This window comes from Agelaius tricolor, unplaced genomic scaffold, assembly GCF_023055355.1.
Source record: "Agelaius tricolor isolate 1412-34295 unplaced genomic scaffold, bAgeTri1.0.p SCAF_27, whole genome shotgun sequence".
In the NCBI taxonomy this organism is placed as follows: domain Eukaryota; kingdom Metazoa; phylum Chordata; class Aves; order Passeriformes; family Icteridae; genus Agelaius; species Agelaius tricolor.
In genome coordinates, this window is record NW_027269287.1 from 3,709,674 (window position 1) to 3,735,469 (window position 25,796).

General features: G+C 38.5%; 1 protein-coding gene across 8 annotated transcripts; it reads right to left on the reverse strand.

Moving 5' to 3' along the window:
* Positions 1 to 11,832: 11,832 nt before the first annotated feature.
* MACIR (macrophage immunometabolism regulator) lies at positions 11,833 to 23,546 on the reverse strand. Of its 8 annotated transcripts, none has more exons than XM_071448733.1 (5): positions 23,388 to 23,545; positions 19,107 to 19,199; positions 18,370 to 18,482; positions 16,557 to 16,671; positions 11,833 to 14,189 (listed from the first exon to the last, which is right to left on the reverse strand). In XM_071448733.1, the coding sequence occupies exons 4-5, from the start codon at positions 16,557 to 16,559 to the stop codon at positions 13,545 to 13,547; spliced, it is 648 nt and encodes a 215-aa protein (XP_071304834.1). In that variant the 5' UTR covers positions 16,560 to 16,671; positions 18,370 to 18,482; positions 19,107 to 19,199; positions 23,388 to 23,545; the 3' UTR covers positions 11,833 to 13,544. The 8 variants fall into 8 exon arrangements, with proteins under 8 accessions (XP_071304834.1, XP_071304833.1, XP_071304838.1 ...); XM_071448732.1 differs by having other exon boundaries at positions 16,822 to 18,482; XM_071448737.1 differs by lacking the exon at positions 16,557 to 16,671 and having other exon boundaries at positions 23,388 to 23,546.
* Positions 23,547 to 25,796: the final 2,250 nt, after the last annotated feature.

A 25,796-nucleotide genomic window follows, 5' to 3' on the forward strand; every position in this document is an offset into this window, starting at 1 on the left:
AGCAGTCTGATTAAATGGTGGCTGCAGTCCTCCTGGAGTGACAGATGTAGTGTTACAGATGTAGTTCTTTTGAAACAACAAACCTGTAGAAAGGATGTGGTTTTCCTGTGAAGGTCCAGTGGTGGTGTTGATGGGCCTGGTCTTCCTCTGGGAGTCCAGTGGGAAAAGGCTGCCTGTGGTGTTCTAAATTTCAGATTATATCCAGGAAGGAATGCTTGGCTCCTCCCCCTGGGCAAAGCATCTCACAAGGGGATGATCTAATTTTATCAGTCAAGCAGTGAGACTCAATGGCCCATTAACAGAAGATGTGTCCCTAGAGGGAGGATGGGTCATGGAAGAGATAAAGAAAACTGACCCACCTGGTTTTAACAGATGGCAATAGAATACACACCCCCACTGACATCTTGCATTTGCAACCTAAGACACCTTTTCTCTAACCTGGGACAGAACTGGTGTCCATGGGTTCTTTTCTTCTCAAGTTCTATCAATTGAAAAGTTCTTACAGGGTTTAGCAGTGCTGAAAGGTTGATCCTGTCCAGGCTCCACATCGGGGAATCACTCATGTTGGCCATGTGGTCCCCACCGGCACAGCACAGGTGGTGCCAGCTGCCACAGCACCTCTCCATGCAGAGTGCTGAAAAGGAGAAGTTGCTGCCACCGCCCTTGTCCTTCTGTCCTCAGCACAGCTGGCTAAAAGCAGCCAGGCAGGCAAAGTCCATTGCTGGCTGTGCCAAGATGACAGTAGCTGCGTGGCCACTCGCAGTGCTGGCCCTGCCTCCATGCCTCCCCATTCCTCGGAAGGAGGACTATGGGCAATTTTTTTTCTTTCTTAAATATGTTTTCACAGAAGAGTGACCAACTTTTCTAATTTGTCCAGCTTCAGAGCCATCAGGGACTGGCTCTTCCAGACATAGTAGAAGCTTCGAGCAACTTCTCTCAGAAGCTGCCTCTGTTGCTTCCACTGCCCCCACCAAAAAGCGAGGCTGTGTTAAACCAACATTCTCTTTTTGCAAATAGTGCTCTATTTGCTTTGGATTCCTATGAATTCAGACTGAGTTACAATAATAAGCAAGATAACAGCACTCAATATTTCCCAATATTTCTCAATATTTATTCTGCTTAAAGCATTTGTGCTCTCAGCAACAGCAAAATTTATTGCCACAGAAAAGCTTGGAAAAGTCAAATGTGTTCTTCTAAAATTCAACGTATCTTGCAGACATAAATGAGGCCCTATCTATGAAAGCCTCTCTCTTTCTATTAGTTAAAATAGGGGTCAAAACCCATCATGTTTTGCTGTAAAAAATGTGTGGAAATGAAATGCCACTTCCATCCCTTTTTCAGGCAAGAAGAAGAGAATAAAAAAGGAGGAAAGAAGGAAAAAGCCCTCTCACAAAGAGGAGTTCTTATAAGCAATCACAAATAATGCTTATTACCCCAGCAACTGCCATTGGATTCAGTTTGACCCCAGGCTCCACAGCATACTAACAAAAATTTACTAGGTTTTGGTCTTGAGAAATTGTTCATGTTTACACAACAAAGACACATGTACACTTCAGAGGGTTAATACCCAAGCAAGGAACGCATTTATGTTTCTGAGTAATGCTTTGAGTACTTTCTAATTTTACTACTTAGTTCTGAAACCCTGTCGGAGAGTTGATTCCATAATTTTTAAACACTGAATTTGAGACACAGTTAGCTTTGTGATGTAGAGGAAAATAGCTAATTTTAACTAATAACTAATTGGGACCACTGGGGCAAGGGGAAAACAAGAATTCAAAATAAACAATGTGGATAATATGCACATGGTTTTTGCAGAGTTATATGCATGTGCCACTTGTTCCAGAAGAATTTATCTGTTTTGTATCATTCTAGCAAGATAAGGCAACTCATAGATGGTGGTGCACTGTGACTGCTAACACAAAGTGAGAAGTGGAAACATAATGGAAGGGGGATTGAATTAAAATCTTAATTCATGAGACATACTAAGCCAAAATAAATAGCAAAACTGGCAAATTTCAGATTTTTGGCAGCATGGAACACCACCACTTTTGTGTTCTACCATTTCTTTTTTTTTTCTTAGGAAGATGTATGTTAAAAAGCACCTTTTTGCATCATTACGGTCAACATATCAGATGTTGGCTTTCATTTGTAGTTATTTGTCAAGGTTTTCGTGGGTCTTGGGTCTTCAAAGAGACAAGAGCAGATGTTGGTTGTAATAAAGTTGTTTATTGCATGAATGCATCAGTCTTGGAGGAGGAGTTCAGAGTTCAGGAGTCCAGAGTATTAAAGTCCATGCTAAAAGCTTTCTGGCATAAAGTCCTGAGCAGAAGCAGCAGCAGCAGCAGCTCCCACCTTTCTTCATTCTTCTTCTTTCTTCTTTTTTTTGCACTTCAATACAGGGGGACTTTTATCCATAAAACATCCAATCAGCTAAAAGCATGATTGCAAAATATTCTTTCTACACCAACCCGATCTTAATTCTAATTTGCAAAAGTAGTCTCAATTCTTACCTAAGATTTATGTACATGATTTTATTTATTCACGTAAATATACTATCTGTTTTCTTACCTAAAATCTAGGTATGTAATTTGATCTATTTACATGAGTAGTTCTATCTATTCCATCTAGAAACACAAATAATGTTCTGCTATGTTTTTATTATGTCTGGAGCTAAGTTAAACTAGGCTTTAGGGCTTTTACTAGCTAATACAGTCTCTTAAGGTACTTAAGATATATTTCTACTTAAAACTAAGACTTACATTTCTATTTCGTATCTGTGTGGCTTAATGTATTTAAGCTTCTCTAGAGGCTCTAATTCAAACTCTGCATTCTTTTCTCTCTCTGAGGGACTCGGAGAGCCTTCCATTTCATCCATTCCAACAGTTATTCAGTCCAAATTTAGATTAGCACAGAACAGCCTAGGAAACAATTTCATAAAAGAAATGTCCATTTAAATACAGCTGCTTCTCAACAATAGGGAAATGTGAGCCTGGAAGTAATTATTACATGAGAATTGGTCAGAACTTTTGTCTTTAACTATGCTGTGACAGTAGTTTTTACATAATAGGAACAGGGAATTTTTGAACATGGGTAGTACAGAAGCCTGGTTCTACCCTTTTCTCAGCAGAATTGTGGAGCTTTTCCGTTCTGAGGCTGTAATCTGATCCTAAGACTCTTCCCATGGGACACCAGATAAAACCCCAGCCCCAAGACTGTGTCCTCTCTCTGCTTTCTCGGCTCTCTGGGCTTTGCTCGGGCTCCCGGGCCTCCACCTCCTGCCCACCCCAGCATGGAATTCGGGGGAGAAATAAAATGGATTCTTGTACTAAACAACAAAGAGACTTGTCTAGTCTGTTTTCCCTGGGGTCGGCTGTGGCCTCCCTGAATACTGATATAAACATGGGCAGGAGATTTTTCTCCTTTAAATGCCTTTACTAAAGGAATCAGCTTTGGGGGAAAACTGACGGCTCCACACCCACACCACCGCCGCCGCCGCCGCCGCCGCCGCCGCCGCCGCCGCCGCCGCCGCCGCCGCCGCCGCCGCCGCCCCTGCCAGGAATGTCTTGAGAGATAAAAAACCACACAACTTTGTCCACTGGTCGGTGGGCAAAGCTGAAGACTCTACCCTTATGAAAGCATTGGGAAAGTCCCTTGGTCCCTTAATTGGTTTGACTCCCAGGCTCTTGCCTCTAGCCGAGGTCCTCGCAGGTAGGGCAAGGGGCAAAAAAGGGTCTTGCATCTCCGCAGGCTCTGGACTTTGTTCCTCACGTTCAGACATACTTTGATCTCTTAATTCTGTGTTGGCTCGTTGTTTTTGGGGTCTTTTGGTAAATTTGGTGGGGTGGCTTTCCCGTGGCATGCTGGCTCCAAGGTCATTTGCATGCCCTCCGATGTCATACTCCCTCCTTCATGTCCCCTCCTTTCACTGTCCGAGGGGGGTCATCCACCAAGCAGCAGCCAGGGTGGTACTGACAAAAGGAGGTAGTTAACGAAAATGACCGGTGATTACAATAACAAACAGTTAGAACTCCACCCTGGCACCAACTGGTCCAACCTGTTCACTCTGCAACCTTTAAAAAAAAAATTTGCAGCTTTTTATACTTATAGCAGATATAATCGTCACATGCTGCTACACCTTTTAATATTGCAGACTGCACTATCATGTAGCAAATTCTTGGCTACGTCCTGCTTTTCTAGAGAGACACAAGCAAAGTAACTCAAAGAAAAGGTTTTAAGTGAACCAGACCATGTGTAGCCCTGTTCCGTCTATGGCTGCAGCTTGGGACTTGAAAAAGATTGGAAGCTTTTAATGCAGACCAATCTTTGTTCTGGGAAGCCTAAACTCTCCGCACTGCTGTCTAGAGAAGCTCTGGCAACTGTGAATTTTAGATTTTTCTATTATAAAAAGCAAACTAATATTTTAAATAAAAACAGAGTTTTCAATTGGAAATTAAAATAATTTCAAAATGTCTGTTGTAATATGCCTAGTGACAGTGAAGTGAAATAAGAAGGCATAAGGGCTAAAGGTGCAGTTCAGTTGAACATGCAGTTCCAACCAGAAATTATGGATCTCATGTGGATATACTGAATGTTATATTAAGATCAAGCTGAACACTATAATGTGACACTCCCAGTATTATAGAACACTATAATAAGACACTCCCAGTCTAAACTTTTTCAGCTTTAGGCAAGGACGGAAGGCAGATAGGAAGGAAGGAAGGACAGAAGGAAGGAAAACAATATAGAAATTCAATCTCCAGTAAAAGAGTTTCACCAATCCAAGGTTCAGGCCAATAGGAAATGTATTTCAATCCACAAACATCTCTTAAAATGTAATCAAGAACATTACAAACCATTATGAATTATGGACCAATTTTCAACAGGGGTGGGTGTTGGAATAAAGATGCTTCATGCATTGTGTGTAATAATAATTAAACTGCTCTCTCAAGAATATTTCCTGCATCTTCATCCATTACCAGAGTTCAAGGCAGTAACTGCTGAAGCCTTAGGATGCTGCAAATAATTCAAGCTGTTAAGTCTGACCCAAGACAAAAGATATAGTGTAATTAGTTTAATTTGTCATGTTCCATCATAATCTCCAAAGAATATTACACCTGACATTACTAATATGATAGCAATTTATGAGAAAAAATTATTTTTTAAGTTTAAAAAAAATTAAATTTATAAAAAAGACATCCATTCAGGTAACAAGTCTCAGTACGTGAGAACTGCCAAACTATAGCTCCTCTAAGCTACTGATTACTTATAGGTATCTTATAACAAGTCCATTTTTAGTTTTAAGAAACACTTATGAAAAAACGGGGCTTCCTTTTATGATCCACCACACAAAGGAAGAATGTTTCTGTTCTGCATTTTGTCCTGAGAGTACCCACTAAAACCCAACCAGCTTCCAAAACTTTCTTCCCTTTGCAAGATCCACTTCTGCCTCCTGTTGACTGGCCATCTCTCCTCCAACCCTGTGGTAACTTTCATGTTATAATAATCTCAGCTGCACACCCTTATCAAAGGCTTTCTGAGCACTCACTAGACAGTTTTACCTGTACCCTTTCTGACTCACTCAGGGAACACATATCAAGTTTAGTCCACTTGGATTTCCCTTCAGAGAGAAGCTATGCTATCCCACCACCTCACACTTCTCATGTATGCTCAGGTTCCTTGGGTGATGCCATAGCCCAGATAGTTTATTTGCTCTGCATTTCCATGGGGTTCAACAGTTGTATCTGTATCCTTTAAATCAAGCGGGCTTCTCTTGACTCTGTTTCCTCTGTTAGCAAGAAGATGCTGGATGACTTAGTCAAGAGAGTCAGGATACGGAGCACAGCACAGACTTATCCTACAAGGGTGGTGGCTGCAGATGGGTATTTCTGCGCTGTCCATATGTGCTTTATCAGCTGTTAGTCCATCTGTAGAATTCTTTAATACATTCCTAACCAAAAGGTAAAAAGGGACACTGCATGCCAACCAAGCCTGATATCACCTCAGTTTTAATGGGCCTGATGTACCCCTGATGTACCCTTGCTCCAAGCACAGTAATTCCTGTGTGGTTGGGATACATTTTTTCAGAAACTTTGCCCCGTCTGAAAATATGACAGGTCCCTAAATAATCTGGTTTTGACACCAACTGATTAATTCAATGTTTAAGGAAAAAAAAAGAAAAAAAAAATCAATCCAATATCCTTGGCCTGAGATTTCATGCAGTTTTTCTGGTACAAATAATTTGTTGTGTGCATGAGACTTTGCCCAATATTTTCAGCAACAAAAATGAAACAAGGAATTTGCCAAGTCTGTCAGTCTCATTACTCAAGCACATCTTTGACGTTTCTTCCTCCTGTCATCTCCTCACTTGTTCCCTAAATGACTTCCTGCTTTTGATGTATTTAGAGAACTTTTCATTACCATCTTTTGTTTCCATAGAAAAGTGAATTTTCCAACCATCTTATAGTTCTGTTTCCAGCTAAGCAGTCCATCATACTGTCTGCCTTGTCCTGTGTATTTAAGCATGCTTTTAAATTATTGACATCAGCCTTTCTTAACATCAACGCTGTAATAACTACCCAAAATGTTCTAATGAGTCAGATATGGTTTAATAAAATGCTTTGCTTGGAGGTTTCTTGCTTTTTGGACTGCTTCATTTCTAATTAAATGCCTCATTTCATAATTAAAATGTGTAGGAATTCTGCAAATAAATTCTGTGAGTTACCTGACTTCTTCATTCCTATAACAATTATAAATCTAACTATAATGTAAATGTTACTACAGAGGTATACCAGTAATTTGTCCATAGTAAGTGTTCAGCTGGAACAAAGCACAGAAAAGCTTCTTCCAAAAATTCTTTGAGACAGCAGCTGTCTGCTAAATAAATAAAAAAAATCTCCCTATACATAACACACGTTGTAATAAAGATCTTTTTATTCAGCTATAGTGTGTAGTTAGTTAATGCTGATCAAAGAATTAAAAATGGCAGCCTTTTCCAACTTCAGAATTAGGTTTGCATTTTGATAGTGAGCATTTCAACCTTCAGCCAGTTTATAGCATCCTGATGATGTCATCTAATCTGGATGATTAAAGACAAATTTAGTCTTCCAGTCAGAGAAAATATTCAGTCTAAAAGGGAGCCTTAGTGAGAATGATTACTTCCTGTGTAGAAATTGCCACAGCAAGCAGCGTTACCAACCCTCCCTCTGCAAAAAATTTAAACTTCTGCCAATTTACCAGTCAGGATTACTACCTTTTCCCACCACATGAGGATTAAATAAACTTCTGGATCAAAGGTACAAGAAAACCTTTCATGTGTGACTAAAATACTGCCTATTACCTACTGTTATGAGTTTGTTCTTTTAAGTTCTCTTTAAAGGATACCTTGAATGATTCCAATTACTGAATGAAGCCATAGTCATGTCTCCTCTGATTGACACATATACTTTCCCTTTTTTTTTTTTTCGGCAATATTTATATGAATTAGTATTAAGCATTAGGTGCTGTAATAAGGTTTCTGCCTTCTTCCTTCAGCTCAGTGTCAAATAAATACAAAAAATACTGCCCCTGAAATTATTTGTTGTGACATAAGCAAGTCTCAACTGTCTCAATATTTCCCAAGTCTCAATATTTTTCAAACTGACAAAACAAGATTCTTTCCTTGGAAAATTGGCCACCTGAGGCAATCTTTTCATTCCAAAAAGGTCTTACCTTCTGGCTGAAGTTCTAAATTAATCAACAAGAACCCTACAGGAAATAGGAATGCAGGCAGCTGATTGGAGGTTTTACAGCAAAAAAGTGTCACAGCCTAATTTTTCTGAAGTCCAGATCCTCTAATGTTAAAACCAGTGGCAATCTTCCAATTAACTGGAAGCCTAAATCATGTAAGTAGGGAAAATGCCAACATTCATATGCATTTAGAAATATACTTCATTTTGAGGCCAGACAGAAAAGTTACCAATTACTGCAGTAGCAATTTCAATACTGATGAAAATCTTGGATGACTATGCAGTAAATAATTTAAAGCATGTATTATATGACAAGAATATGTAAGAGTAAAAAAGATTTTTTTTCCCACACATTTCTTAGAACCTAGATCTAAGGAGACAGAAGTTATTTCAAATGCATCACTGGCCTACTGAAAATGGAAGGCAAATAAAAACATTCAAAGACAGCTGCACCTCAAATCCAGTGTTCAATTCTAGGCCTCCCACAAGAAGAAAGACATTGAGGTGTTGAGTGAGTCCAGAGAAGTGAATGGAGTTGATGAGGAGCAGTTCAGGGGCTGGAGGGGCTCAGCCTGGAGAAAAGGAGGCTTAGGTAGAACCTTGTGGCTCTCTACAATGACCAGAGAGGAGGGTGCAGCCAGGGTGGGGCAGCTCTTGTCCTAAAAAACAAGCAACAGGACAATAGGAAATAGTCTCAAGTTGCACCAGGGGAGGTTTAGTTTGGATATTAGGGGAAATTCCTTCCTGTTAAGGGTTTTCAAGCACTGGAACAGGCTGCCCAGGGCTATGGTGGCATTAATGATTCCTGGAGCTATTTAAAGACCTGTAGATGTGGCACTCAGGGACATGGTTTAGTGTGGATTTGGCAGTGGGTTAATGGTTGGACACACAATGATCTTGGACCTAAATGACTCTGTGTTTCTAGAACTGGGTACTCCAGCCTTCTAAAAGCCTCTCTGAAATATTACTACATCCATGAAGCACTTAGTCATCTCTGAAATATGGCTGTGTCTCAAAATTGGATTAATTGGAGCAAAATTGGATACAGATTGGAGCAGTCTTTAGAGATCATTGTATCCCACCTCTGCACCTGGGGGTGGTGAATAATTCTTTTTTTTTTCTCTAGGTTTGCAGTTCTACTTTAGAAGTTATTAAACTGATAGGATGGCCATTATTTACATGAAGGTTTATCTACCATTTTTACTGAGACTCCCATCAGTATTTCTTGCTTCAATATTTTTTGCCAACTATCTCTTTCACAAGATTAATTCTGAAAAAAATATCAGCTAAATATTGAAAGTCTCATAAAAATAAAAATATTAAATTCTATAGAAAGCATTGTTATAGATGGGTAGGTAAAAATCTTGCATAGTCAGTCACTTGGAGTTGTAGCTATTCTGGGTATCCTCCAATTTTCATAAAAATTGGAAGATGTTCACCACAATTAACACTAAAAACTTAAAACCACTGAGATAAGGCAGAAACAAATTAATTTGCATTTAATACATTCTTTTTTTCTCCTCTCATCCACTTAGCTTAAAAAGTTAGCATTCCACCACTCGATATTCCAGTGCACAATAACATTCTCTCTCCCCTTCTGCTTTTATCCACTTGCAGACTACAGTTCACACCATGAAGCTCTATCCTGCAACATTCCTAGCCTGAAATAAGACTTCTAAAGGCATCCCAGTATCTCATGCTTTTTTTGAACATTTTTTGACTTCCTGAAAAATCAGCTAATGTGAAACACTACAGCAAATTGTGGCTTGCTCCATTTTCTCATAGGGTTCAGGCTGTCAGTGCTGTTCTCAATGTTCTTGCATGTTTTAGCACTTCTGCCTCATCACAGAAAGAACAGCCCATGAGGAGCTTCAGGAGGGGAGAGTCTAACAAAATGTCAAAACTGAATGCAACAGTAATCCTACCAGAAATCATAGTCGGTACTTACACCATAATATATAACAAAGCTTGAAAGATGCTTAATTTTTTTAAACTGAAATTAATAATAAAGGAACTTAACAGACAAAAGTTCTGCTTTTTCAGAGAGCTTCTCAAACTACAAAACTGCACCATCTACTTATTCACGCTGTGTAGGGCTGTTCAGTATCATAAAATACCACTTGAATTCAGGCCATGCTCAATTGGAATAAAGACTATTATTTTATTCTTTCAGCACTCCCATCTGAATTTCATCTAACCTTATGAGCATGAAAGTGTTACACACACAGCCTCAAGCTCCTGCTTCCTACCTTCACTGCAGCCTCGACTGATCACAGCATATTGCTAAGACATCTCATCAGCCTCCTTAGCTGAGCAGAAACACATTCCATTGCTACCTAGAGAGATTTGAGGCCAGCACATCATCTTCTTCCACGTCTTTGCTTTTTCTGACACTGGAACTACACTCCTGCTGTTCTTGTAGCACTGCTCCTCTGAGGTTTTTATTTCTCCAGCCTTTCCCTGATATATTATGGTGAATTCTTTCTGTCCTTCCACTCTCCACAGAACTTAAAGCACTGCGCAAGGCTCTCCTCCTCCTCTTAAAGAGAAACTCCCCCTCTTTTTACTCCAGGCCAATTTCTTGATAAGTGATACCAAGCATATTCAGGGTGAAACAACTTGTAACCTAAAAATGGATGCAATGTGGTTAGTTAATTTCCTTACCTTCTCTTTTGTTTTCAACACAAGACAACTGATTCTGGGTTCTTCCCCCAAAAGTGATAGACTTCTTTCCCCACTTCTTCTAACACGCTCTCTGTAGGTTTACATCAATGTCACTCTCTACCGCCAAACTCCCTAAGAGTAAGTTAAGAATGATGTGAGACAAAGTGCGTATTGAAATATTAGGGTAATGTTCCCTTGCTCCTTTCAAATATTAGGGCAACGTTCCCTTGCTCCACATTCCTTTTCAATGTGGAAAGGAAGCATTACACATTCTGTAGACCTGAAGGTAGTTTGATCTTTCCTGAGTGCTTTTGTGATGGAAGAGAAGAAAAAATTACCCGGGCAAAATCACTGGGAAAAAACCCATATAATCTGTCAGAAGGTTTTTGAAGACTTGGAAAGTTGGCATTATCTTCTGGCTAAAACAATGTATTGTGAGACACAGGAAAAAAAAAATCAGTAAATCAAACATTATAGTGTTCTTCTAAGGATCTGTGTATCTGGCACATTTGTGCCACTCTTACAGTGTTCAGTGTAATGACCCATTATGGAAACTGATGTTCCAATTAAGAGATTACAGCAAACCATTCATGCAAAAAGTCATCCTCAGATTCATCAATAAACCACACTTGCCAGCTCCAACAACATGCAAAGGTATGTGCATTTTACTGTTGGTTGCCAAGCTTGACATTGTCTTTAAAGCTATTAGCATTGTAATAAATCTATATTTTTCAGTTTTAATCAACATTTTTCCTACAACAGTTTAACAACTTATTTATACTTCTCTACTCCACTGTAGCTCCACTATAAAATTATTCTTGCTCAAAGTATTTTTTCTAGTGTTTGCTGACTATATTCTCACTAAGGATGATCTTTTCCAACTGTGTCCCTTTAGCATGTAATGCTTTGAAAGTGAAAATAACTAGCTTCAACCAGACCACACTACAGAACTTTTAAAAATTGATTATGTTGGAAAATTTGTTTCTGATTCCTTGTACCATTAAAACTTAGAAAAAACAAATTATCTATTATCAATTCCTTGCTTAGTCTGTATTACATGCAGTGTAAATAGTATTTCCCATTTTATGAGGGCTGCAAGTGTACGTGAGTTAAGCGAATACCATGACCCTGTCTGAGCACACTGACAAACAAATCACCAAAGATAAAATACCAACACATTTGTTATGTCTGAACTCAGCTATATAGCCATCAACCATTCTCTTTGTGTAGCCATACAATTATAGCACTGGACAATATCAGAAAGATGCACATAAGGTAAATGTGTGGCCCTTTTCCCAAAACAAAGGAACAGAGCTAAGCATCTATTTCACAGAAATCTAGGACCATGACTTTCAAGTTGTTTTTAAATGTTCCCTAGTCTACAGTTGTATTTTTTTAATGTCCTCTTTTTCTCCTACACAGCAAATGAATTCACAACAACAGCTGTTTATAATACCCTTTTTATTTTTCAGCCAGAAATACAAATTAATTTCATATTTCAATAAACAGTAGTGTTTATTCCTTAAATAAACCCACTATCTCTTTGGCATTTGACCGTATTCTGTTTTTCAAACTGAAGACTAATAGAAGACTTTACTTTCAAGATCAATGTTAAATCCATTAAATTTACACCAGTGCAGTTAACTTTGAAAAATACACATTGGTGGTTTTTTGTATTTTCTAAAAAAACTAAAAAAATAACCAAACTAGAAAATGGTCAATAGTGGGCTACCTTCATTTAAACTGTAGACTGACTCTGCATAAGAACACTTCATTTCCCAGAGCACATGCACTAACTAGTGCTTTCTAGTAATTCTGAGTGATAAACAAACAAAAAAAATCTTGACTCTATCAGAAACAACTGATCAAATAATTTATGCTTCAAAGCAATATGAAATTATTTTTAACTTCTGCAGAGGTCATCAGGAAAAAATCAAGTTATCTGCTGCTTCAGTACAAGACTGCATCTAAAAAAAAATACAGTATGAAAACTTTCATTTTTAAACTAAAGTAAAACAAAAACTAATTAAACAAAATGTTTTAAACACATCTAGGAATACAGCTGTCAAAACTGCATTTGATGTCATATTTGGATAAAAATTTATTAACAAAAGTAACCAGTGCATTATTCTGCTGTAAAATTCAAGATCATCTCTTTAACACTGACAAGAAATATTTCACTTTCACTCTTGTCAAGAAATAATCTGCCCTCCAGAGCTCGTGTTCAGTGCTTCAAGTAGACAAAATTTCCAAAACTATGCTGAAGTTGATACCTTCTGCTACTACAGATGAAAAGAAAATCACAAATTAAAATCAAAAACATTACCAACATACCAGTACAGACATTCCATTTTCTGTCTCTAGACAATGTAAAAACAAAATCTAACAAAAAACCCCAAAAACCAAACAAACAAAAAAATCACTTTGCTTCTTGAAAGATTTGCTTTAAATAACTTAAAGATTTATTGTGAACATGTTTTATAGAATAAAAAGGACAAAGCAATTACTTCAATGCAGAAACTAAAAAACCAGTTTTGATAGGATTTAAGTAGCAAACATTTCTTTTACGAATAAATCTCACCCACATCACTAGTACAAGCGCAGTCTCAAAATGTATGAATTGGATTGTTTAAATAGCAAGTGGTTCATCCAGTCAAGCTCACTTTCTTCTCCATGCTGTAAGAAAACCACAAACATTTTACTCCAGAAACAAAAAGTAAACAAAAAAAACCTCCTTGGGTACTAATCCACGAGCAGTTTCTAATATCATGCCAAAATTAGCAACAACCAAGCAGACACCACATATTTTTCATATTGAAAAAGTGAGTGTTGAATTACTGTAAACACTAGATGTAGCACTACAGAAAAAAAATTCCAAAAATCAAAAGCTTTTTTTTTTGTTAAAATGTGTCCAAAGAAATATCCACTAGTTGCAGTCAAATCTGCATCAGAAGCTGCTGAATCAGGAAAGATTTCACTCTCCAAGTATTTGCAGAACACTTCATTGCCAAGACTGTATTCAAATAAATTACTTCCTGGTAACACTGAGCTGATAAAACCACCTACAATGTGGACAGTCATGTACACACTTCAACAGTGGATTTCTGCGGCAAGAGACATAAGATCAGAAACCATTTCTAAATTTGAGATGATAGCTCATGTGCTATTCCTTGCAAACATACGATCCCCTCTAAGAGTAAGGTGTTGGAGCTGGTATTGTAGCACTTCTGTGTCAGCAGGTTCCTTAATGCTCATTTTGTCTAAATTGAGGTAGTCTAGGGATTTTGAATGAGCCCTTTTACCTTTCAAAAGGCAGAGAGGCAGGGGACCATGAAGTGCTTTGTAAGGTTCATATGGTAAAGCTTTATTGTATTTATCCCCAGAGCTGGGCATCCGTCTCCTCCTCCTTCCATTTACTGATGGGATCTCATAGGGCTGGTAGTACTTACTTCTAGTTTTGTACAAACGCGAGGAACGTGAAAGTCCCGAATCAAGATGTTTGGAGCCCAAGTTACGACCAGATTCTCCTTTATTCTCTTCACTTCCAATATACTTATGGGCTAATTTTAGCAGTTCCTTTCCAGTTGTGAAGCCAACCAGGTAGTTAGAATCCATGTGAAGGATCTGATATCCTGCAACTGTCCGCCTCAATGGTGAGCAGGGGGTGCTGGAACAGCGTGGCTTTTCTGCTTCCATCCTGGCTGCAGAACTCAACTCTGCAAGAGGCACAGAGAGGGTGGAGAGGGCAGTTCTGGACTCTCCAGTCACATCAACTTCCATTTTAAACACAAAGCTTTGCTCCTAAAAATAAAACAGAGCGATCAGAAAATGCAATACAAGGGGATAAGAGAGGACCACAGGAAAAGAATTTTTATCACCCAGAAGTCATAACCAGTAAATCCCTATTCAGCCTGGTCTTAGCTCTGCATGGTGTCACATAACAGACCTATCACTGACATCTGTCTTTCAAAATTATCTTGATTGGGTTTTTTCAATAAAAGATACCATAAAGATACTGCTAATTCTAAATAGCTAAAAATATATTCATACTATCATACATAAAAATGGAGCATCTTTCCGGATCATTTTTTCAGCCTTTTGGTGTATTTGATTCTTTGTAGTCCCTCACCTCTTGGAGCATCTACATCCATTAGCAGATCCACGCACCTTCCCCAGTCTTTACTTTGTAATTTGTCTACTGACAATATTATTAAACAAAGCTTTCAAAAAACACACCTAAAAAGTATGAGCTCATTCAGTTATGACCATGGATCACACCTGATCTGAGTGTACCTGATCTGATGCTTTCATCTTCCACATGTGCAGACAGCTTGCTCTAAATTCACAGAATGGCATCCTAGCCATTCCACACCTGTCTGATTAGGTCATGAGCAGTCTTCACATACTCCCCAGGAAAACTGACCTATCATCTTATTCACAATTAATCAAACACACACTCTTTTATTCTAATAGGATTCTAATGTATTTCTAACAAAGTATACTATGTTTAATGAATATAGCATTAGATTCTTATAAGCATCTTAAGAATAAACAATATTTATTTGTTTTTTCCTATTTCTCTTGGAAACATTTTACCCTTCCCTCACTACTATTCCAAATACATTATTTGGTGCCTTTACAAACAAAAGCACTCACTGCAAGTTATTATCACCTCTAACATGAAAAGATATGGTCACCATCACAGCAAGTATACACCAGCAGATGCTGGAACACCAGAAAGCCTCCTTTTCATTTCTATTGTCAGCATCATCTGAACCATTTCACTCACACAGCTACTTCACAAAACAGGTCACATTTGTGACCTGCTTTCTTCATTTCCTGCAAATCCATGCTTTCTTCATTGTCAGACTCACCTTTGCTCTAAAGGTCAGCTACTGTAGTCAATATACTTCACCAAAAAAAATCAACATAACTATGTCACGTTTAAAGGCAACAAAGGAAGGAAAGTTAGCATCCAAGTGTTAAGCTGAACGAATACTAAAATTAATTATATGTGATCATAAACTACATCCAAAAGCTCAATAATATTTCACAAATAAGCCTGACTTTAAACACACTTCCAGGAGTTTGCAAACTTTTGAAGCTACTACTTGATGCCATTTTCAGGCTTGGAACGTCACAGGCCAAGTAGCAATGACGCAAGAAACAAGGAAATACTTTATTCCATCTTCTGTAATTAAGACACCCCCCAAAATCCCATTAATTTGTTTTAAATTAGAGAGGGAGCTGTGCACAATTATCACTTGGCAAAAGAAAATACTAGCCTTATGCAAAACATAAGATAACCTTGTATCTGTGAAGGGACTGGGAAGGAGTAGTTCAAATAATGTTCTGTCAGAGAGTGGAAATCTGTTTCAAGACCTCTTGGGTGCTTGGAATATGTGGTAAGGGGTGGGTGAGGCCTTGCTCTGGTGAGGTGGTGCCCTGCCCCAGCCCCTCAGTGTCTGTCACAAATGGCACAATGGAGGCAGCCCCCCAGTATTGCCTAACACAGCCCCCTAAATGGCTGAGCAACTGAAAGACCCACCTGGTAGGAAGGGTTTTTAAGAAGACTAATCACAACGCAAGCATGTTGCTCTTTAACTCTACCTTCATCTTGGAGCTTTACACCACTGGAACCCTGAAGGCAGTAGTTATGTCTGTTTTTCTACATCTTTCCCCCTTTTGCCTTCTAACTTTCTTTTCACAGAAGATAATGCCAAATGGGTTTAAACATTTTCTATGTTCAGTGGGCTATGTCTGTACTGTGGTGTTTGATGTTGTACTAAATCTTTTGACAAAGATAATCATCCTCGATAATTCACTAGTAAACTTTGTGATTTTTTACCTCTTGAAGACATCTGGTTGGTATTTCTCCTTTGCACCTATCCAGACCAAAAGAATCTTGGTTTTACCCTGGATTTAAGTGACTGGGGTCTGACGTTCCTATCTCTCCTTCCCTGCTTAGTCCCCAGTTAACCTGCTGGTCCCTATGCTAATAAATTAGGAGTAAACAAAATGCCCACAGTTCTGCTAAAGAGGATTTTATTTGCCATTAACAGACTTATATTATGGAGAGACTATTTTAATGTTCCTTTAGTCTTAAATGGTCTCTTTTCATTCTCAGTTGTGGTATACTGAGAATTCTTCATTACCAGTTTTGCGTACCATAACTTTTGCAGATATACTTCATCCAATGAGCTGTTAAGCATTCTGGGGTTGGACTAGATGGTCTGGGATTAGACTAAATGGTCTCCAGAAATCCCTTCCACCCCTAACAATTCTGTGAATCAATCAAAACAAGTAAAACAGTCAAATAAAGAATTAAAATAATGAAGCAAACCAGACACCAAACTGCAGAAAGTCCACACAACTAAATAATGCTTCCCGTGACATTTAATTGAATTCAATATATATTTATGCAGTTAATTACCAGTTTTAGAATAGGATAAGCAGTTGTTTCCTACTTTAACACCATATCCAGCAGTGAAACAGTAAATTTGATGAGGCTTCAGCTGCTGAGACAAAGATATTAATGACAATTTCTGAAGTTGAAATTATGTACCACCAGGAACCACAATTACTGGAGGCACAGCACACAGAAATTCTGCATTACAGTTTTCAGCTACCCTGTGATTTTAGGCAAGAAACCCAAGTATCTGTTCTTGCTCTTAATTCCCAAGTTTTACCCTGCAGTTTGGAAATCTCTCCTGGAACCTTTCAGAAAGACTCAATTTGTTCTGTTAAAAGAAACTGAAATGATGCTAGAAAATGTATAAATAAAATGGACATATTGCAAGGCTGAAAATGAATCATATTACCTAGTCACATATAAACAGCAAAACTAACAAAACAAAAAAAATAAACAAACGTGCCCAGAAAAAACAAATCACTTGTCACAGCAGTATGTGCCCTACAGAAGAGGAAGGAGGAAGATTGTCTTCATGCACTTTTGGTGTTTAAAATCTGAAAGTAACACAAAGGCTGCTCTTCTCAGAACCCAACTTTTAAAGTTAATTTATTTTGTTTGAAATATGGGCATGTGCTCTGGCAACCAAGAGCAATCAACTTGGAAAAGTAACTATGCAGAAGGGAAGGAGTCAGCAGTTCACTGCACAATAATTACCCTCACTGTAAACCAGTACAAAGGAAAATCAGAGCAGAAAGTCCTCAAGACAGCAAGGTCCAGCCTAAGTACTTAAGGTTCTGAAACTGCAGAACTCCCATTCTGTGCTGCAGTGTGAAGAACAGTATCAAAATCAATAAATCTGTCAAACATTTGAAAGCAACAGCAGCATCAGAAACTGGTGCCACAAACATAAAAAACTAAAGGGACTGAGCTAGAGACTGCTAGCCAGTGACAGGAATGACTGGCCAGCTCCATAAGCAAAGGACCAAAACTCAGCATGTAGGTGTTCAGCTCTTCTTTCCCAAGACTTTTAAGCCAGTTATTCAAGCTGCCATATGGCTTCAAAGTGATTTGTATCCTTATCTGGGAAAAAAGCCAAAAAAACCACAAAGACATTATTTAGAAAACTCCTATTAAAAAAATAGAAAATAATTTGAGCTTCACAGTGAGGGTCTGTACCATCACCTATAAACAGATAGTTAAAATTTTTGACAATATTTTTAGGACATTTCTATGGTTATAAAGCATTTGATAACTTCTGTTATGTTCACTGCTGTTTACAAGTACAAGCTCATCAGTAATAACACTGGAAAAAACAGTACTTCAGTTTAAAAAGATTACTTCTTCAGATCACTGCTGGCTTGTCTTCTTGCCCCTCAAACAGAATGATGACAGAGTGATGCCAATTCAAGACAATTTATAATTGAAGATTATTATTTAATCTAAGCAAGGAGACTAAGAACAAGATGGCATATCCTTTGCTGCTGGTCCACATATTAAAAACATATACAAAGTATATGAAAGTAGTAAGCATTAATTCTTACCAACAGAATTAATTTGACAAATACCTACCACAATGGCCTTCAGAATAAAATTCAATGAGATTTTACAAGATTTTATCAATTCTCTGTATATTTAAAGCAAGCTCTGCATATGAAGCAACCAGACCCAATCCAGAAAATTGTCTAAAACACAGAGCAGAGAAATAATTAAGATAAATACTAGATTAACTATTAAAAATCCCTGTATGACCTCAAAGAATACATTAATATTCTTGAGATATTTCTTTCAGTGTAAAACCATCAAAATTCCCACATTTTGCAAATATATTTTCCAGTTATTGAATCTTCCACAAAGTTGTCAGATATTATTCATATCCTTTTCGTAACATGGGACAAATGAAAAATATATATGCATGACACACTAGGGCCTGATATCACAATATACGCACTGTAAATCATTTATTATTGAAATGACTTCTTGCCATGTGCTTCACTGCACTCAAAATCTTGTGTTAAGTTTTTTTTTCTCTGATAAAGTGTTATTTCTCCTGTTACATGCATTACTTACCGTCTTTCTGAGGAAAGAAATGTGACTTATACAATACAAACTTTAATTATTCAGTATTTGAAAACAAAAAGAAAGATGAAGAGCATTTTTCCTTGGTAACATTTATGCTTTGTAGAAAGTCCACATTATTTTAGAACTACTGTAAGTTACTCCTAACAAAGTATATGGTTCTCTGTAATTTCGCATTTCTATTGTTACTTATCTCCTCAGCTAGAATCTGAAGTGATTTTACAACATACCTTTTTCTTTTCCTTTTAGATAAGCATTAAATTTCTGTCCATTCAGTAAATGTTTTCTTCTTCAGAACTGATTCTTCCTCCAAGATGCCAAGCCTGTAGGCAATACTTTTTAGTTAAGAATCACTAAGATATGTCACATTGATAAAATTATAGTAATTGCAACAAGAAAAAGCAGAATGGAGATGGCAGTGTTGATATCTGTAGAAGAGTCAAACATACCGAATAGAGATATCAAGCCAGTTTTGACACTTTCCCTTCTCTGTGCTGCCATTAATTGACATATAAAATGCACTTAAAAGACAAAATGTTTATCTGTTAGACATCAGGAGTAAGTGAAATAGCCCAGCACGTGTGAAGCCAGGACACCTTTAATTATTTCAACTGTCTCTTTGTGAAGAGTGAAAGATAAGGTCTACATCATTTCCTTTGCAGTCTGAAGGGAAAAAAAATGTTTGCTGTTCCTTACAAGAAATTCCATACTCCTCTAAGCTAAAGAGAATGGGGGCAATATGAAAAAATTGTTGCACCATATAAGAAAACATTCAGATGGAGTAACAAACAACTAAGCATAGCACAGATTTACTTCCGCAAAATTAAATGCAAAAACCCAAAATTATGCATAAAACATACACTATAATCCTACAGACCTTAAGAAAACATGAATTGATATTACTGAGTTAATAAAGCCAGTGCAGTAATTTCAGAATATAATGTAAAACAACAGCCTACAAAACAACTAGTAAAACTAGTAAAGTGTGTGTGTATTGGGAGGGTGGGGGGGGGGGGGGGGGTTGTTCTTGTCAACAGGTAAAAAATTAAGCCATTCAGCTACCCAGTATACCAGGCAATAATTTCCAAAGTCTTCTTTCTGAAAAGATGATTACATCAATTTCTACTAATATGCCCCTACTCCAAGTAGCAGGAACCAGCTTTTTAAAGTCTTGTTATTAACAGGTTTAAAAAGAAAACTATTATGATCCAGAAAACTACCATGTAAAATTGAAGACTGTCAGAAGTGCACTACAGAGCAACTACAGCTAGCAACACAACTGACTACCTCAGACCAGATCCCAGATCAGCATGACAGAGCACACAATCTACAAAGAAAAGAGACACATGGAACGTAAAGAGTCTGACCAGACTAATGAATTTTGTATGAGCAGACTTAGCAAGCAGGGGAAGTGAAATAAAATGGTGGGAAAGAAGGCCATTTAACATCTCTCTGCCAAGCAACACTACACAAAAGTGTTTAACAGACCATAACTTCTCTAAAATATTTACAGCCTTCCACATGGACAATGAGACTCCCTTGTTGGATTCAATCACAGACAAATGCTTCCCCTTCACTTGGTCAGTAAAATGATGCTCCTGGCCAGCATAAAGGTGGTTGTTTACTATGCTGACTCATCAAAAAATGAAACCATGAGATACATGCAAAGTAGCTGATGCATATTGTAACGCATATAATTTTTATTCTTCATTGGATTAGTATGTAAAATAATGTTTCCCTTATAATTTCATTTTTAGTTCTCTGTATTTTTGATCTTCCATCTTTTCATCAAATAAAATCTAAGTTTAATTTTTGTAGTTCTTACTTAGCCCACTTGGGAAGACACCAAACAACCTGAGTTGTCAACCAAAAACTAAACCACCTTTTAAAAATAAGAGACAGAAACAAACAAACAAAAGGAGAGTGCTTGAAGTATTCTAGTTTTCACTAAATAAATACTGATTTCTTTTCTTTAAGAACCAAAGAGACTATGGGTCTCCAATGTTTCTGTGTTAGAAAAGAAATTCAGGGTTGGGTAGTATTCTGTACTTACAAGTTAGTGCAGCTCTGTTGACATTATTTTGAAATGATCAGCCTAAATCATACAATATTCAGCTTTTGACTAGGAATTCAAGGAAAGAAACTTTAAAAATAGACCTAATCATAAATATTATGAAAAATACATTCAACCAATGCAATCACTTTAAGTCACTTGTTCTCTGTCTTACCTTGCTACAATCTGCAGCAGATATTTAGATATTTGGTAGAAAGGTTTTGATGCCTTGAGAGGCTACCTAGAAACAGAGGCTAGACAGTGTTAAACGAATAAAGTAGGTATTTATTAAAAAGGCCTTCAAAGGATATACCTTGGGCAGTACAAGGGGCCCGACTCTGGTACACCCAAAATGAGCAACTGGTGACGACGTCTCACACTTTTATACGTTTTGTTCAATTTACATATTGGGGTTAATTGTCCAATTACAGCTTCAGGTAATAAACTACGATCCTCTCAGTTTGCTCTCCTCAATTTGCTGTTGTTAATATTTTTTGGGCCTGAAGCTGCAATGGTGTCCTTGGTTCTCAGTTTGGAAAAGGACTATTTTGTCTAACTAAACTGTGAAGAGAATTTGCTAATACTTTATATGAAGGTCAGAGTTATATACTAATGCAGTACAGAATCTGGATAATATGAAACTCAAACCTTAAGGCATCAGTTTCACGTTCACTTATACAATCCTCATTGATAAAGGTCACTTTCTCAAGCTCACTAGAGTAATGTACATAAAGGCTTTAAAGTTCTGTTTTTTGCCTGCTTCTCAAATGCTCCTTCCCTTACTTAAATGCTGCTTTAAAATGAGAGTAATGGAAGCATAGAGTAACAATTAATAAAAGCCCAACAGTACATGCAGTCACAGTAAATTTCTATTAAACTTAGAACTAGTGTGAACAGAAATCTTCCTCCTGGAACACTCACTTCTGACTCATCTGACTTTGCAATATCATACCTCATTTGCATATGATTATATATTGCTGGTGGCCAAGCCAGCAGCATAAGGCTGATCAAAAACAAGAATGTACAGAAAGCTACACTATAATGTCAGTACTCTTACGCAAGAGCTTAATTTCAGTGATTGCACTGTCACTGCCTCATTTCCCTCTGCTTCAAAGCCACTGTGAGAACCATGCTCCTCTATCTTCATTATCAACAAATGCTCTTCCTCAAGGGAGAAAAGAGACAACTGAAGCAAGCACACCCCATTAGCCGGAATATGGTTCAAAATATACCAACAGCAGGAGGGTGGTGGGAGAAGCAGCTTTCTGCATGCAGCTATACAAGCAAACATGTATGACATCCTGGCCCACTTTAGAAAATACAGTAACAGAGACATGTTTATAAGAAGCATTTGTTAGCGTTCATAATTTCTTTTTTTCTTTGTAATAAAGAATACATTTATGCTAGGCAAAATATATATAAACCAGCATATAAGTAATACATACCAAGACTTAAGATCTGAGATTGTTTTCCTACATTCTGCATACCACTCAAAACAGCACTGCAGATGTTCAAAGACACTTTTCCAGTAAATGTGCAGAGACAGAACTGGAAAAACATGCCTGCTAATGAACCAAAGCACCTTAGCAAGTTTAGTGCTCTGAAGTAACACTTTAATACACCTTTGAGTGCCCAAGTGCAGTCTGTGAGCTTCCGAGGCCATACAGTAAATATTAAGACAAAACTCTTGTCTACTCTTCTGCCTCACTTCTGCCCCATTTGCTTCACTAAGCAAAATTTTTTACAAAGTAGTACAAAAGTTACCCACAGAAAACTGTGCCCTAGTGCACATTGTCATTGTCAGATTCAATAGTAAGATCATATTCACGTTTATCATTTGTTTGAGTATGGGGCTGCCAGTGTGCTTTAAACTGAAACTGAAACTGAGGTTATGCATACTAAATGCATACTTACACTAATACTAGATACAGCTGAAAAAGAGTAAGTTCTGGGCTTTTCCACCACTTACACTGTCACCCATCGAGTGACACGGAGAGAGCTCAGGAGCAGCCTCAGCACAGCCTGCAGGCCCCGCATGGCAACTCCCCGGTTTCCCTATACACATGGGAATTACCAACAAGCATCCTGCTCTCCTAGGGCGCCCGGCTGCCTTGCTCCCCGCTAGCGGCTCAGCCCCGTCGCAGTCGGGGCCGCAGGGCGGGCTCCGGGGCCTGCAAGAGCGCAGTGCCGCTGCTCTCACCACGCGACCTGGCGCTGCCCGGGCACGGCTCACCCGGCCCCTAGTCCGCGTGCCACACTGCCGCCGGGAGCGGGCAAAGGAGCCGGCGCCCTCGGGAGGTACGATCCGCACGGCTCCCTAGGCCTCCCCGTTGGCGGCACCACCGCCCACCCAAGAAGACTCCCGGCCTACGGCCCCTCCCTGGGCCCACCCAGCTCCAGGAACCGAGGGCAGGGCCAGAGGCTGTGGAGCCTGGCTTCAGATCCCGGTCGCTCTTACCTGCGGCCCAGGGCGGCAGGGTCCGCGCGGCAGCAGCTGCTAGGGGCGGCGCGCGGGCCGCTCCGGTTCCCCGGGCCCGCCCGGCGCCGGGCTGAGGGCGGAGCGTGGCGGCGGCTCCGTGCGGTACATCCAGGCCATTCCGAGCTCCGCCTCCCTCCCCGGCGTGAGCCTCGGTGTTTTTCAGCTGTCCTCAGGGTGGTTTAATAAGCGTTAGTCCCCCATACCATTCTTGCGTTGTATATACCTGTAAGAATGGATCAAGGAACCATCTCTTGGTGACTTTCTCATCACGAGCATACCTCCTACTTCTGTAGTATTTCCAAACAGCCTACAAAGTTTGAACGCCGACTAGATAACAAACCTTTAGTAACGGGTTTTGCCAACAACCAATTAGATAATTTCCCTATAGCATTTTGCTGCACAGGCAAATATGCTATTACTGCAGCAAACCTTGCAAACAATTGCTTAACTTGGCTTTTGCAAGTGAAATAAAAGTGAAGGGGAAGAAAAAGTTTGATGTCATAGTCCTGGTTTTCCCCTTTAATAATAGTTACGAGCTCTACCACACAGCTCTTAAACCCCTAGGGGTGGACTTAAACTAGATTTTGTTTCTGAAAATGAGTGTTTAAAGACTCAAACACACAGCTGAAGTTTGTTAGTCTGATTGGGAAGGCATGGATGACCCCCATACCAAGGCCACATTCTGTTCTCCCTCTAGTCCCAATAATCCTACCAAGAAAGTTGCAGGTACTCTGGTCTTGAATTGCACTGAAGAGTGTTGGCATTCCATATGCACCCAGACTAACCACTATGCACCCAAATGCTCCTGGAATTTGTGTTTCTTGGAATTCTCAGCTAGAATAAACAACAGAGAAATAAACCCCAATGTTTTTATAAGGAATTTTAATTACAGGCTCTGCAAGTCCTTAAGAGTCACAGAGTTTGCAAGATCACAAAAGTGCTCTAAAAACAAAATTTGTAAATTTAGCACACAACATGGGGAGTGTATCTGGTCAATCAGAAGTCTAAGAAAAGGAACCTGGAGTGTAGTTCAGGGTGTTATGATGCTCCATGTTGCTCACAGTACACAAACTCCTTTGGTTCATGTTGACACCTGCAATACTGGCCTGAGCAGGAATCTTCCTATAATGTCCCAAAGTATAAATGTGGCTGTAAGATCTTTTGAGTTAGTATATGACAACTTTCTTCCAACAAACTTCCTCCCAACAACTTCCTTCTCACTGTCAACTGAGTTTTCAGTCAGACTCTGAAATGGAGTTCCAAGGAGAAGAGGGCAGGCAGCAGTAGGATATTTTAGTATTTAATTAGCTGTAAAATTTATTAACATTTATCACATTGACAGAATTAACATGGTGCAAAACTTTTAAATTCCTAGGCACCAAAAGAAAAAAAGATCTTGAAGACTTAAACGTAGTATTCAAATTCAAAACCAAATATTTGAAAATGAACCTACATTTTTCTAAATCCCCATAATTTTCAAAATTTTGCATTTTCAATGCAATCATGCTGTTAAGATTTTCTTAAGTTAAACTACTATATTTGATTGCTTTTTTGCAATGTTTAACAAGGCATCCAAGATTTTACATGAAAAATGAAGATACTTTAGAAAACTTGGGCTTTGTTTTCCCATGTAAGATCTAATTAACACTCTGTAGTCCTATTGCAACACAGAGAGAAAGAGACCATTACAAGCCATTTTCTCTGCATCATCATGGCCAGAACATGAAATACCAACATCTTAGACTGTCTGTGCTCATCAGTAGCTTCACACATCAATGACTGTCAATTAGAAGCACAATGCAAGACAATTTGTAAGTAAACACAGTATTAAAGGTAAAATACATGGAAAACAGCTAAATTTCTATTCTCCTCTTCAAGCTCTTCCTGATTTATTATGCCATGAGTCCTTTTATCAAAAGGCTTATTTTTCTTGCTATTCCTGTATTCCATGTTTGTACATTGGAAACTGCTATGGTGTTTTGAGCATTAGTGAAGTTATTAAATTCAACAGCTGAAAGCTGAGCAATTTATAGAATATTTACTCATTGTGTTTCTTTGGCTCTCTGTACATGGATTTAATCACCAAGCCTGATGAGACAAACATTTTTACTAAATACTCACTTTCCTTTTGCTTTTGAAGGATTGTAGCCACTATTTTGAAAACACAATTTCTGCTGGAAATCCAGAACTACATACAGGATAAAAAACAAGGCACTAATTTGAGAGGGGACAGAGAAGAGAAAAGCACCTCTGAGGAGGGTATGGCTGATGTGGCAGAAAAGCGTTATATTAGGGGCGTGGTGGGGGGTGGGTGGCACAGTATATTAAAAGACATAGAAATAAATATTACATGTTGCCATATAACTTGCAACTTTTCCATCCAAATAA